This window comes from Doryrhamphus excisus, linkage group LG16, assembly GCF_037039965.1.
Source record: "Doryrhamphus excisus strain RoL-2023G ecotype Guam linkage group LG16, RoL_Dexc_Guam_v1.1, whole genome shotgun sequence".
Classification (NCBI taxonomy): Eukaryota; Metazoa; Chordata; class Actinopteri; order Syngnathiformes; family Syngnathidae; genus Doryrhamphus; species Doryrhamphus excisus.
In genome coordinates this window covers 9,154,159-9,167,519 of record NC_136372.1, presented here as the reverse complement: position 1 = coordinate 9,167,519, position 13,361 = coordinate 9,154,159, and the positions used below count along the sequence as shown (strand labels likewise).

Here is a 13,361-nt window from a genome sequence, read left to right as displayed (position 1 = left end):
TTTATTTGTATAGCACTTTTCAAAATACTCAAAGACGCTTTACAGAAAAATTGACTTGAATAAAAGCAAGTAAACAGAGTAAAAGATACATTAAAATACAACATTCATTCGTTTATACGCAGTTAAAACATGGGTAAAAGGCACAGCACAGCAGTCAAGTATAAAAGTTCATTCATTCATTCATTTTCTACCGCTTTTCCTCACGAGGGTCGCGGGGGTGCTGGAGCCTATCCCAGCTGTCTTCGGGCGAGAGGCAGGGTACACCCTGGACTGGTCGCCAGTCAATCACAGGGCACATATAGACAAACAACCATTCACACTCACATTCATACCTATGGACAATTTGGAGTCTCCAATTAACCTAGCATGTTTTTTGGAATGTGGGAGGAAACCGGAGTACCCATAGAAAACCCACGCATGCACGGGGAGAACATGCAAACTCCACGCAGAGATGGCCGAGGGTGGAATTGAACCCTGGTCTCCTAGCTGTGAGGTCTGCGCGCTAACCACACGACCCTGTACCGCCAGTATAAAAAGTTAGACATTAAAAACAGATTTAAAGAGGTGGGTTTTTAGTTGTTTTTTGAAACTGGGAAGGTCAGGGCAAACATGCAGCGAATGGGGCAAAGAGTTCCAGTAGGGTGGGGGCAGCAATGGAGAAGGCCCTGTCACCCCATTAAGTTTAAATGAAATACTTTGGAAAGAACGGGCGGGCCGTATTCTAACACTTGGCGGGCCGGATTATTATTATTGAGGATTATTTGTATGTACAATGTATGTTGATGTACCTTACATAACCAAATGAGCCAATATTGCAAAACACACATAATTAACTATTAACATTTTTTGTAATTACCTGAGTTTACTTTGATGACTTGCACTGAATTGAATCAGCCAGGGATGCATAGTCCGGACAGTAGCTGCTGATAGCCAGGTTAGCCAGGCAAACGCACTTCGAAAAAGACATTGTGAAAAAAAAAGTCCACCTCCCATTCCGTATGGAAGTGATATGTTTTTGCCTTTTTACTTGGTCCAGCTACTTCACTCATTTTAGTGACCATAAACTTTAGCGAGGGCTTAATTCGCCGACTAGCTTAGCACTTTGCATCGTTGTTTATGCATGAGCGGTGACCTAAAGGTCAAAATTCAGTTGTCATCTGACTGGTTGTCCTGTATGTCAATCAAGTAACGGGGATGGATGATAGGCTGACATCGTAAGTTCTGCTGCACTTAGAGACGTTGTTTGATTTGATTGGTCACCCAAAGGGCAACATTCAGTTGTCATCTGAATGGCTGCCCTGTATATCAATCAAGTGACGGCATTGATGCTAGGATGATATTTTTTTAATGTCACGCCGCGATCGACCAGTACCACCTCCGCGATCGACCGGTAGATCGCGATCGACTTAATGAGCACCCCTGGTCTAGAACTATGAGAGTCTTGAGAGTCTTGAGAGTCACAATCACACTTTACTGCTCATTGGGTGGTCCTCATGTCGTGCATGGGCCTGTTCATTAAACGAACCAAGAATATATACCAATATAGATTCTTCCAATGATAAGACAATGACTTATACCGGTTAAAATGATAATTGTAAACAAGCCGAGTTGATGACCACGAGCCGTGGCGGCTATATAAGATGACTGAAATACAGTCATCATGAAGAGAAGGAATGTTTGTGTATGGAAGTATGTATTCTGCAGACCATTCATTCTTGAATGGAACAAAGAGTGAATGGAAGCTAGCCTAGTTTTGCATGCTCATGTGGGTTGTGCGTGTGCAATTCAGGCATGAAGAGTACGTATATTTTCATCATGTTGTGTTTAACAGCTTTAATGTAAGAAACATTTTACAATGTCCGACAACGGTGTGTAGGTTCTGGATGAATAAATACAAGAAGCACGTTTATGTTTTAACATAACCCCTCTTAGCTGTAAATACACATTCCCCACACACAGGGAATACACTTCTGTGACCTCCCTTCAAAATAAGAGCACCGTTTGCTCCATGTCTGTGTAAAAATTGGAAAAAAAAACATCTTTTATATGCAACTGGAATTGCATGGGTGGCTACATATTTCTTAATCACAAGCACAAGCATTGTTTTAGGATTGTGTAGGAATGTGTGGCTAGAACAACAAACATGAAGTGCAGCAAAAACACCTTCCAGATATCTGTGACGGACTCTCCTTCTGGAAGAGAAAAGGGCCTATCCCAGTTGGAAGTATATCCAAAATATATTGTTAAAGATGAAGAATTAAAGTTGAAAGCATACATATCTTGATGAAGAATTTAGGGGGATCTATGGTGTCTATCCCAACCCATGATTGATTAATTAACTGTTCTTAAAGTCTATTGGCAGTCTGATATGTGGCACCTTTGTCTAGTTGAAGCAACAATCACTTCATTTTCTAGCTCTTTATTCCATGTTTACCAAAGGTGTAATTCTAGCTTTCCTCTCTCAAGACATCTTAAGGACCCTCTATTATCATCAGTCACCAGTGAAGGTCTAGCCTGAGAAGACAAACATAAAACACATCTTGGGCCAGTCCTGCTCCCAAATTTACTGAGGAAACCAGGACCACTAGCTGGGGTTGAAATAAGACTACTACTTCAACCCCTGATTGACCCACAGCTGCCATCTCTCATTTGGTCAAACAGATTTAATGCAAGATATAACGTATTGAAAGACACCTTGAAATGTAGCATTCTACACTGGCCACTAGGTGTCAGTAATGTGAAGCAGAATTCACCAAGCGTTGGATTGTTCACCCACTAATAGGGAACGTGAGCTGGGATTAGACCGTCGTGAGACAGGTTAGTTTTACCCTACTGATGATGTGTCGTTGCAACAGTAATCCTGCTGTTGCAACGACCTGTTTGTGTTGTAAGGTTTATTCATTCATTCATTTTCTACTGCTTATCCTCACGAGGGTCGCAGGGGGTGCTGGAGCCCATCCCAGCTGTCTTCGGGCAAGAGGCGGGGCACACCCCAGTCACAGGGCACATATAGACAAATAACCATTCACACTCACATTCATACCTATGGACAATTTGGAGTCGCCAATTAGCCTAGGTTGGTTTTGGAATGTGGGAGGAAACGGGATTACCCGGAGAAAAAACCACGCATGCACAGGGAGAACATGCAAACTCCACACAGAGATGGCAGAGGGTGGAATTGAACTCGGATCTCATAGCTGTGAGGCCTCAGCCGAGCTGCAGCCCGTGTTGTAAGGTTGATACTCTAAATTCTTATGTTTGTGAATGCACCTTGCTGATAATGTTATCAGTGCTGCTGCTGTAGAAAGAGAGAGAGAGAGAGAGAGAGCGAGAGGAGACAAGTGTGCCAGCCGAACTGCATTCTTTGTTGGAATTGAGCACACCTACCGGCATCACACTTGGCAATAAAAATGTAAAAGCATATAAGACTGTGTGTGATTTCATAAGAATGCTACATTATATTAGCAACAGCAAGATTTTCAATTAAATTCCATTTTATATCATAGCGACAAATCACATCAAATCTCAAGACACTTGATACATGAGGTCTATGACCACACTTCTCATAAATTAAAAGAGATGCCAACTGAACCCCACATGAGCAAATATTTGGCGACAAAGGCAAGGAAAAACTCCCTCTGGGGAAGAAACCAGGCTTGTGGGGCGACCATCTGTTCAACCGGTTGGGTTGGGTTAGTAAAGAAAAAAATAAAGTATAGGGACAGATGTTAAATCAAGTAAGAAAACAGGACAGTTTTTATTTTAGTCCAAGGAACAGGGAGGCGTAACAGGAGTTTTGAGTTTACTTTTAAGAGAGAGGGGTTCTGCCCCCCAGATTGAGTCCGGGAGATAACTAAAGGCTCTACCTGACATTCTACTTTCAAAAATTGTAGGTGTAAATTCATGATTTTTTATGTCTTATTTATTATGTATTGTAAAAAATGACAGGAACAACATCTCTCCTCATCTCTTCATTAATTTTCTTTTTTTTTATTCATTTTCTACTGCTTATCCTCATGAAGCACAAAATGAATACAGACCCACCATCTACCGGTACAAGCCTGGAGTTTGTTTTTCCGTTCGCTGTGTGGTAAAAGGTAGTGTGCTAGCATGAATTGTGCACCAACAAACATGCACATTTGCGTCAATAGCGTCACCAAAACTTTAGTTTATGCATTCCCATATAGTATCAGCATTTGAAAGCAAATATGAGGTGAAAGAAAACGGTACAGTAGAGTAACCTACTTGTGCAGCATGGGAGAAAGTTAGCACACACAGAATGGTGCGTTCAAGGCCCGTCAAACCAGGTGGGAAGGGTCGCTGCTTGCAATAAACAATATATACATGCAAAATCTATGGGATTTGTAACTGTATTTTTAAATAAAATAATTATTGCATATCATAATTGATTTGCATTGACATAACATTTTAGTAGCTATTTTAAATATATTGTTTTTGAAGTTCATTTTATTTATCAATACACCTGCAACTTGGTTCGTCCCCAGTGGTTGGGGACCCCTGGCCTCAGACTTCTGCACAGTACCATATACTATGAAAAGGCAGTTTGTCTCCTGGTACTCTCTGTAATTTTGTTATTTTGTTATGCCTGCATTATTGATTACCATAAAGGTGATGTAAATGGTCTGGTCTGGCACTAGAAGCGCTTTGACACTCTTAGCACATTTACCTACTGATGACGCAGGATCAGGATCAAATGGAGGTTCACTATCTTGTACAAGGATACATGATCAACATCGAGGGACGGCGGATCGAACCCGCAACAACCACTGGACCACCTCAGCCATCCCGCCACAGCATATGACTATGTTGATGTGACTACCGGTGCTGTATGCTGCAACTCACACAGAAACACTTGTTGGCCGTCAAGCCTACATGTTACACACACATATGCACAGAAACGATGAGAGATACACCATATTGATGGACCAAATGATCGCAGCACATCAAACTTATGAAATTGACATGCTGTCAACAATTTTGCCATAACAATGCTAATGTGTCAAAGTGAGTATGACTCATGTTGTAGTACTTATAGAAATTAATAATGAATGCATCCCAAACTGAGCGGTGAATGCAGGAAAATGAAACTTGTAGATCCCTGTGCACGGTGGGGTTCTAAGGTATGCACAAGTAGCCGGATTTCACAGGGGTTGTGGGGGGTGGCTTCCACGGGTCAAAGGTGCATTCAGGTTCCACATGTGCAACTTTGCGGATCCTGTCGGCACTGCAGTCAAAGAAAGCAGCCGGCCGTGCTCTAATGTGTATTAGCAAAACAAAAAGGGGCGGAGAAGGGTGGGCATGAGATGGCCTTTGATTTCGCCACAGATTTATAGGCGTGATGAAATTAGCCCTGAATAAACCGGGTCCCCGCCCACTTTCTCTATCAACAACATCTGAAGGCTGTCGGGTTAGTTCCGGGAGGCAGACATACTCTTGAAAAAAAAAAAGAAAGAGGAGCAACAAATCTGAAGAGAAGCATAGGGCGTGAGGCTTCTCTGAAGACCTCACATTTGTTATTCAGAGGAGGCATCAGCGAGCAGTGTTTCACCATCACCAGTGTAACCAATTGAACCTACATCTGAAAAACAGCTTTCTCTTATTGTCTGTGGTGCTTTTTTAAGTTGAGCTTCAGTGTTATAAATAGCAGAAGGGACAGCTCCAATCATCTGTGGTCCATCTGAGGCATCCAGACCTCAAGTGGCTCCCCTCAATGTGAATGAGAAGCAGCTCTACTCTGAGCCCCTCCTGGATGACTGAGCTCCTCGCTGTATGTCTTAGTGAGTCCAGCTACCCTATGGAGGAAACTCAGTTCAGCTGCTTGTATCCACAATCTCATTCTTTCGGTCACTATCCAAAGCTCATGATCATAGGCAAGGTTGGGAACATAGATAGACCGGTAAATTGAGAACTGTGTCTTCCGGCTCAGCTGTCTTTTACCACGACAGTCTGTACAGCGACCGCATTACTGTAGATGCTGCGCCTGTCCGCCTATCAACCATGGTAGCTAAGCGAGGAGCCTAGAAATTCTGTCCTTGAGAATTATGAACAGAATCGCTGACAAAGCATGGTCTTGGCGTAGGCCAACTTTCATCAGAAGCAGGCTCGACTGAATGACACATAGTAGCTCGCCACAAAAGGACACCATGGGGGATATGGTCAAATGCCTTTTCCAAGTCCACAAAGCACATGTGGACTGGTTGGGCACACTCCCATGCACCCTCGCGAGGGTGTAGAGCCGGTCCAGTACTCCACGACTGGGACGAAAACTGCATTGAACCTCTTGTAACTTACTAACAACGGTTGGAACCTTCTCTCCAGCACCCTGGAATAGACTTTCCCAGGAGGAAAGAGTTTGAAACCACCTATCTTAAAAAGGGGGACCACCATCCAGGTTCTGTTTCCGACATGGCAGCCAAGACAGTCCTCAATTACAGGTTCTCAATTACATCCCTTGTATATCAATTTTAATTGGTTCCAATCCTGACTGTGATAAGTGAATTTCCACAAAGATTATATTTATAACTGGAATTCTCATAGTTTGAGCGTATAAAAGCTGTTTGACTTTCTAAATACAATTGTTCCCATTATTAGAGCCCTGTAGACATGAAATAGCACCCCTATAGTCACCCTACATGGTCTTACTAGTCTTTGTTACACCACATTGCTAAACTGTAATGCGCAGACTTTGGAATCACTGCAGGAACACAAGAGATGGCCATGGTTTTAAGCATTAGCAAGCCAGCGAGCGAACTAGTTAGCCTAGATTTACTTACTGTATTCTAAACGTAAGAAAGGGTTTAACACAGAGTGGGGAAGAGGGACTAAGAAGCCCAAAACTTAACACTTATACATTAAATGGAATGAGAACTTCTTTTCACTCTATCATGTCTGGCACAGGGCCACACGGTGGGCCAGTAGTTAGTAAGTTGGCCACACAGTCAGGAGATCAAATCTCTGTTGGGCATGTGGAGTTTGCATGTTTTCCCAGTGTGTGCGTGGGTTTTCTCCCCATTTATGAACGTTTACAGCAAAGTAAAGGTTAAGTCCATGATTTCATACATTTATTTTTACATATAGGAAAGTTAGAACGTTACTTAAACATGTCAAGCAGGTTTTATGATGGCAACAGCTTGACTCTGAAACTGATTATTTCTGAATATTTCCATTAACATTGTGATGTATGAAGGAAAAATTATTGCAAATATTGTTTGAATGTTTTGTGTTCAACCTAAGAAATTCCAGGAAAGTTTAGTGAAGCTGATGCATCAGCTTCATCCGGCTTTGCCCCTATTGTCCACGTCCTGCAGTAAATACTAAGTGCCCACCAGTGACCCTCCCAGTGATAAATAACTCTTCAGGTTAACTGTGTTTGAAATGGAGCTGTGAGGCCATTATAGACCTTTCTTGGCATTCTCAATGTGTTAAATGCAAGCTGTGGATGCTCTTCTTCACCTACGTCCACACTGGATAGGTGATGCAAGCAAGCAAAGAGCATACTGCAGGTTTTAATTAGTGTGTACACGTGTTGTAGGCCCTGTGAGGCCTTGTGTCAAATGCATGGCTGTGTTCACTGGGAGCCAGGAATGTGTGCACAGATGGCATTGGTTCCTCTGTGTGCTGATGGTAAGTGTGGCTCATCATGTTTATCTTACATGTCATTTTAGGGCTGAGAAGATGTCCGCCATCTGAAGATGCTCTAATATATGTTATGGATCTGGCTGCCACAGCTTTTATTTATTTTTCACGTTCGCTTGCATCTAATTTTGGACACAGCTAAAATTCAGTGAAACTTTGTTTCAGATGCAAAAAGTGTAACACATCTAAAGTGCTTTTGATCACAGGCGGAATCCTCTTTCAATAATCCACCATGGTGCCAACTTCTGAGCGCAAGCATGAGAAGATTAGTGTCATGTTACTTCACTATTGTGTGCTTTCAACCGGGATGCAAGCGGGTGGGTAGGGGAGATATTTTAGCATGGAAGGAAAAAAAAGAGTTGGACATTTCTATAACATGTTTTACATAAAATCCTATTGATTACATATTTGATATATTGGTATGGGTGTTACTCCCATTGTGTACAAAGGTGCGTTGCTTTCTCCCTCTAGTGGCAATGACACATCATTACGTGAAAATGAGAACGTCTCCAAACGTTTGCTAAACAAAACTCCGCCTAATATTTTACTATTAATAAAAAAAGTGCTAAAATATATCATGTGGGTGAAAATACTCAGCAATAGAAAAAGATTAAATTACATGAATCAGTCGTGGAGAAAACAACAAAATGTTTTCTTTTGGTATATACATACATATATATATATATATATATATATATATTTTTTTTTTTTTAAGGACATGATTGCCCTACTATTGGCTATGAATTTATTTTGCCACAATTTAAGATCAAATTAAGTTGTTTCTGTTGTTTCTGTTTTTTACCAATTTACAAATAAATGCAGTGTGTGATGTCAAGTAACTCACTCACTCAGGAGTCTGTGGCAGATCAAGCAGCTTCTCTGGAATCCAAAGATTGGTGTCTATAAATTGTAATAACATATAGTTCAGTTGCACAAATTGAAACTTTTTTGGTTTAGGTTAGCAAAACAATTTGTCAAATAGCAAACAATTCATTAACCCCCATTTAGCCCCCATTTACCCCCAAGAGCTTTGCTCTTTAAAGATATTCTCAAAGAAAGGTCTTCCAAAGTGATAAACTTACTAGTTTCATTTGTGGCTTTTCCTTGTGTTTGTTGATGATGTACACCTGTTGTTTTTGTTATACTAGCAAGCTAGCTCTCAGCTGGCTGTAATCTTTTTCATTTTGTTTATGGTGCGTCGCAACCAGCGTTTTAGGCGCATAGCGCCACCTACTGTATCACAGTGTGTATCCTTTTAGGGATTACTTTGGTTACAGACCAGATTGCTAGACTCTCATTATCAAAGCTGAAGACCCGCTGAAAAATTTACATTTTCCAATGTTGGATCTTAAGGAGGTTTTGTAGAGTTTCAAAATGCAAAAGGAAGACATTTTAGTACGCAATTTATTGAAAACAAACATTAAACTGAAAAAATAAGCTCTTGATGGCAAAAGCTGCGATTGGCTGGCGACCAGTCCAGGGTGTACCTCACCCTCTCGCCCAAACACAGCTGGGATAGGCTCCAGCATACCCACGATCCTCTTCAGGATAAGTGGCATAGAAAATGGATAGATTGATGGCAAAGGCAATAAAAGCTACTCTAGTAACTAATACTAGTGCTCTAGTAACTAGAGGAACTGGAATAACAATCACATTTATATGGGATGAGTCGTTATAAACAAGTATCCCTTAAGGATAATGCATTTTTCCCGGATACGAGGATGAAACTAGTACATTTCGTATCCCTATATGTATATGTATGTAATATGTATTCACTCCTCATTCTAAATCTGGTGACATTCCAAAACCCTCTTGGTGACATATTTTCTCAAAAGCAACTGGCAACAAATCTAGCAACTTTTGGTAGTGTCTGAAAGTTTTCTGGTATTTGCGGACTTAAAAGTGAAAGCATGTATTGCTCTGCAGTTTCTGTTCTCACTAAAAAAAAGTGGGGGCTGCTCAGAGGTCGGACCTGCCCCAAAGCAGTTACTAGCCATCGGTGCACAGCCAGCTCCCTCTGGCACACTGAGAACACAGTGGAGCTCTACACATCCATTAATCATTCATGAGTGATGTCACACAAGCACCACCGAACACAGGCGGAAGTTACATGCTCGAAGTTGCTAGCCCAAGTTAGAGTGAGGTGTCTTGGTGACGATGTATTGAGGATAAACGGTTAAGTTGGTGTCTTGCTTCATTAATAATGGTATTTTGGTGACCCTAATTCCACTTCATAACACACCTCATTCATAATCCACCAATTCTGACATTTTAGCGAACTCAAAGAAAATGAGCATGACAGGTCCCGTTTGAAATATATCTACACATCTCAATGGGGCTGACATAAATAGACAAAGACAAGTAAGACAAAAACAGTTTCCATTGGTCAACTACAAGCTGGACTGGACTACTAATGCTGCACTTCAGCTCATGTGGAACTTACAAATACAACTTAGAACATAAGATAGCATAGTGGGTAACGACAATGGCCCTTAGCACAGATGATTGTGGTTTGAATCCAGGGTAAATGCTGACTTTTTCATTTTTAAACAATAATGGCCTTTAGTGTCTACTACGAAAAGGCTGAAGGTCCAGGTATCAAATGCAATGCCCTCCACTGCAAATCACTAGAAAGCCCAAGGTGTCCTCTGCAAAGCACAATAGATGCAATCCTTGGAGAGTGCCTTGCACTTGAAATAGGGTTATGAAAGGCTTTCTCTCTTTCAGAGAACAGTGCATTGCAAGCGCCTCTGTATGTTGTCGTTTTACTGTACACCTCCATCTAGTGGTAGATTGTCGCTACTGCAAGGTCCAATCAGTACTACGTAATTAGTGTTTTCTTTTCTTTTATTATTGTCAAGTGAAGGTTTATTTTGAAGAATATTGTCAATATTCAAAACTTGATGTTTAGACAAAGCAAATTCAAAAACATGACATGTTTGAAAAGTACATACACAAACAAAATAAAGGGTATACTATTATTAAAGCACCATTTTATCAAAACTAGGATACAAAATGCAACATTTTTAATTTGGAATATCAAGTAATATACTTCAGCAAACATAATAAAGACACTTCATGATTTAATAGTTTTGTCAATTCCTTCAGAAAGTTAAGGCACATTATGAAGCAAAAAACAACAACAAAAAGCATAATATCTGGCTGATAAGCAACAATTCTTTGGCACAGCTGCATGTTGTGTGGGAGACACACACTCTTAATAATGAGGGAGACAATGTTAACACAACACTATGTACAACATGTAATGTAAAAATGCTATAAATATGTCTAAAAACCACAGACGCTATGTACATCTTGAAGGTCTTTGCTCATCACGCTGGAGGGTGTATCATTGCGTGGCAACAAGTCCGACGTGTCAGCTCAGCAACTCAAAAGGGGTGTGTGTGTGTTTTACGATGGTCAGGGACACGTGCACGCTTGTCGTGTGGTAGTGATGTCAGTCTGTGTTGGTCTGTGGGCAGTAGGCACAGTGCGACGCCTCTTCTTCACTCTCCTCCTGCTCGTTCTCCCGAGCTCTTCATTCTCATTCCTTCTTCCTCAGCACAATGTAGATGAGGCCGCTGATGAGGCATAGCGGGAACGCCACCCAAGCCAGGACGTAGGCGTAGCCAAACTCTAAGCCGGGGACATTGTCCGCCCTCATCACCGTATAGATGATGGCCCCACACATCACAAACAGACCTGGGAGGGATATATTATTTTAATATAAATAATAAAATAAATATAAAACATGGATTACTAATTTTAATATCACCAAATTGTCTGTATGTATTTTATTACTGTTATACACGGCAGCCTGGCCTGTTTTGCTCTACTTTGGCATAGTATGGTGGCCTTTAAGGTTAAAAATGAGGCATTTTAGTAAAGCGATGATTATAAACGTATACTGTCAAACAAAGATGCTTATCAGACATTAACGTTATTCGAGGGTATACGAGGTTATACGAGGTGGAGGTTAACTACGCCACTCTACTACCACACTCCTGCCCCCTTCTCGACCGGTCGACTGGTCTGTTCTTGAGTGTGAGCATACTCACTGGCCAAGATCTGGAAGATGGCCGTGAAGAAGAAGCGTCCGCCCTTCACCAGTCTGAACAGCTGGAATACGAAAGCGATGAGGGAGAAGAAGCAGAAGAGCACAGCCAGGATCATGAGGGCTTGCACCGCCTGGATCCAATCTATGAGCAATAATTTGACACCCATTTGACTATAATACACATGTATTAAAACATATATTTTAACAGAATGCTTGACAAACCTTCATTGCTGGCTGGGCTGCATTGGTAGCCTCCATTGTTGGTCAGGCAGTTGTACCACAGATCTGTGCTTGTGTCGCCACCTACAGACCAAGCCTGTTAAACACAACAACATAAACCTATTTCAATACATTAAAAAGTGCATAATATTTTGAATTCACGTTTACTTATTTCTGTTATTCCATATTTTAAAATAACAGATACAATGGGCTTTAGGTCACCAATATACACAAGTCCACTGTTGTTCTTTTTTATCAATAAATCCAAATATTTCTCCATGTTATGACAATTAATGGTAGAAGAATAATGCCCAATAAATAACTTACACTGGCTGCTGTTGATACGATCAGAAGGATGAGGATAATGAGGTGGAGGAGGAGCACTCCAAGCAAGATGAGCAGCATTTTTATTTCTATGACAAAAAACAGACAAAATGATAAGCATTTGACATAATTAAAAATATTTAAATAATGTACTTTCAAGGCTTCCACGCTAGAGGGCAACATTTCTTCACTTCTCGAATAGACCGCAATGTTTACCTCAATGAGAAAGTATCTCGTTACAAACCAACGTAAAAAAAACAGAGAGACAATGAACGACTGTTTAAGTTTAAAGTGTTGCAAATAATTCCTAAATCAATGGTTGGTGCAAGGAAATGTACAATAAAGCACTTAGAAAGTCTAAACACTATGGAAAAGACGGTATGACGCCCACCAGAAAGAGAAAGTCCGCATGGACTGGAACTGACTACTGGAAACGGTTTCGTTTGTTCAAAATGTTCTTACACACAACAAAGTTCATTCAATTCGCAGTTTATAGATCAAGAGCTCCAAAAAGTTCAAATTAAAGTCCAGAAGGGGCGAAAAGGCTCAAGAGAACAACACAAGAGAAGAACAAAGAGGAAAAAGTAGTCCAAACTTACAAAAAGTGAAAAGTTGGTTTGAGAAAACGATTGTGCTCCTCTCGACTCGCCTTTCTCTGTCGCTGCTATTCCAGATGCTGCTCTCACACCCCAGTCTGACTTTGTCTGGGCCGAAGAACACCGCCCTGCAGGGCCGTGCACGTCATCATGGACAAACTCCCACCCCCCCCCCCCCCCTTTTTTTTAACTCCTCTTCCCGCCCAAGCCCGTCATCTCAATGTTTCTGCTTGTACTTCATCAGTGTACCTTGATATAAACACTAGAGAGTTTAGCTATTTTGGAAGACTTTGCAAGTAAAAGCTCTCAACACACATGTCAATAATGACACACTTATCGTTTCAATATCATTGTAAAATGAATATGACACAGCTAATGTGCAACCATAATGGTATAGTAAATCCACTAAGGGTGTCAGGCTACACAGAGGTGACTCCTTGGCCTTTATCAAACACACATGTCCAGCAGGCAGGCTGGCTGGCCCTGTGGAGGCCCTGTGGAATGCCCAG

The 13,361-nt window shown here is 41.3% G+C and overlaps 1 protein-coding gene across 1 annotated transcript; it reads right to left on the bottom strand.

Moving 5' to 3' along the window:
• Nucleotides 1-10,496: 10,496 nt before the first annotated feature.
• On the bottom strand, nucleotides 10,497-13,003 carry pmp22a (peripheral myelin protein 22a). The gene is made up of 5 exons (XM_058049688.2): nucleotides 12,856-13,003; nucleotides 12,260-12,345; nucleotides 11,936-12,029; nucleotides 11,715-11,855; nucleotides 10,497-11,358 (listed from the first exon to the last, which is right to left on the bottom strand). Exons 2-5 carry the CDS (start codon nucleotides 12,335-12,337, stop codon nucleotides 11,201-11,203), a joined length of 471 nt encoding a protein of 156 aa, XP_057905671.1. The 5' UTR covers nucleotides 12,338-12,345; nucleotides 12,856-13,003; the 3' UTR covers nucleotides 10,497-11,200.
• Nucleotides 13,004-13,361: the final 358 nt, after the last annotated feature.

What these genes read in the sequence shown, in the direction of transcription:
- pmp22a (XM_058049688.2), bottom strand. Translation starts at nt 12,337, where the DNA reads ATGCTGCTCATCTTGCTTGGAGTGCTCCTCCTCCACCTCATTATCCTC. An exon ending in TCGTATCAACAGCAGCCAGT is followed by an intron (nt 12,030 to 12,259) that starts GTAAGTTATTTA and finishes TGTGTTTAACAG; the next exon opens with GCTTGGTCTGTAGGTGGCGA. An exon ending in CATCTTCCAGATCTTGGCCA is followed by an intron (nt 11,359 to 11,714) that starts GTGAGTATGCTC and finishes TATCCCTCCCAG; the next exon opens with GTCTGTTTGTGATGTGTGGG.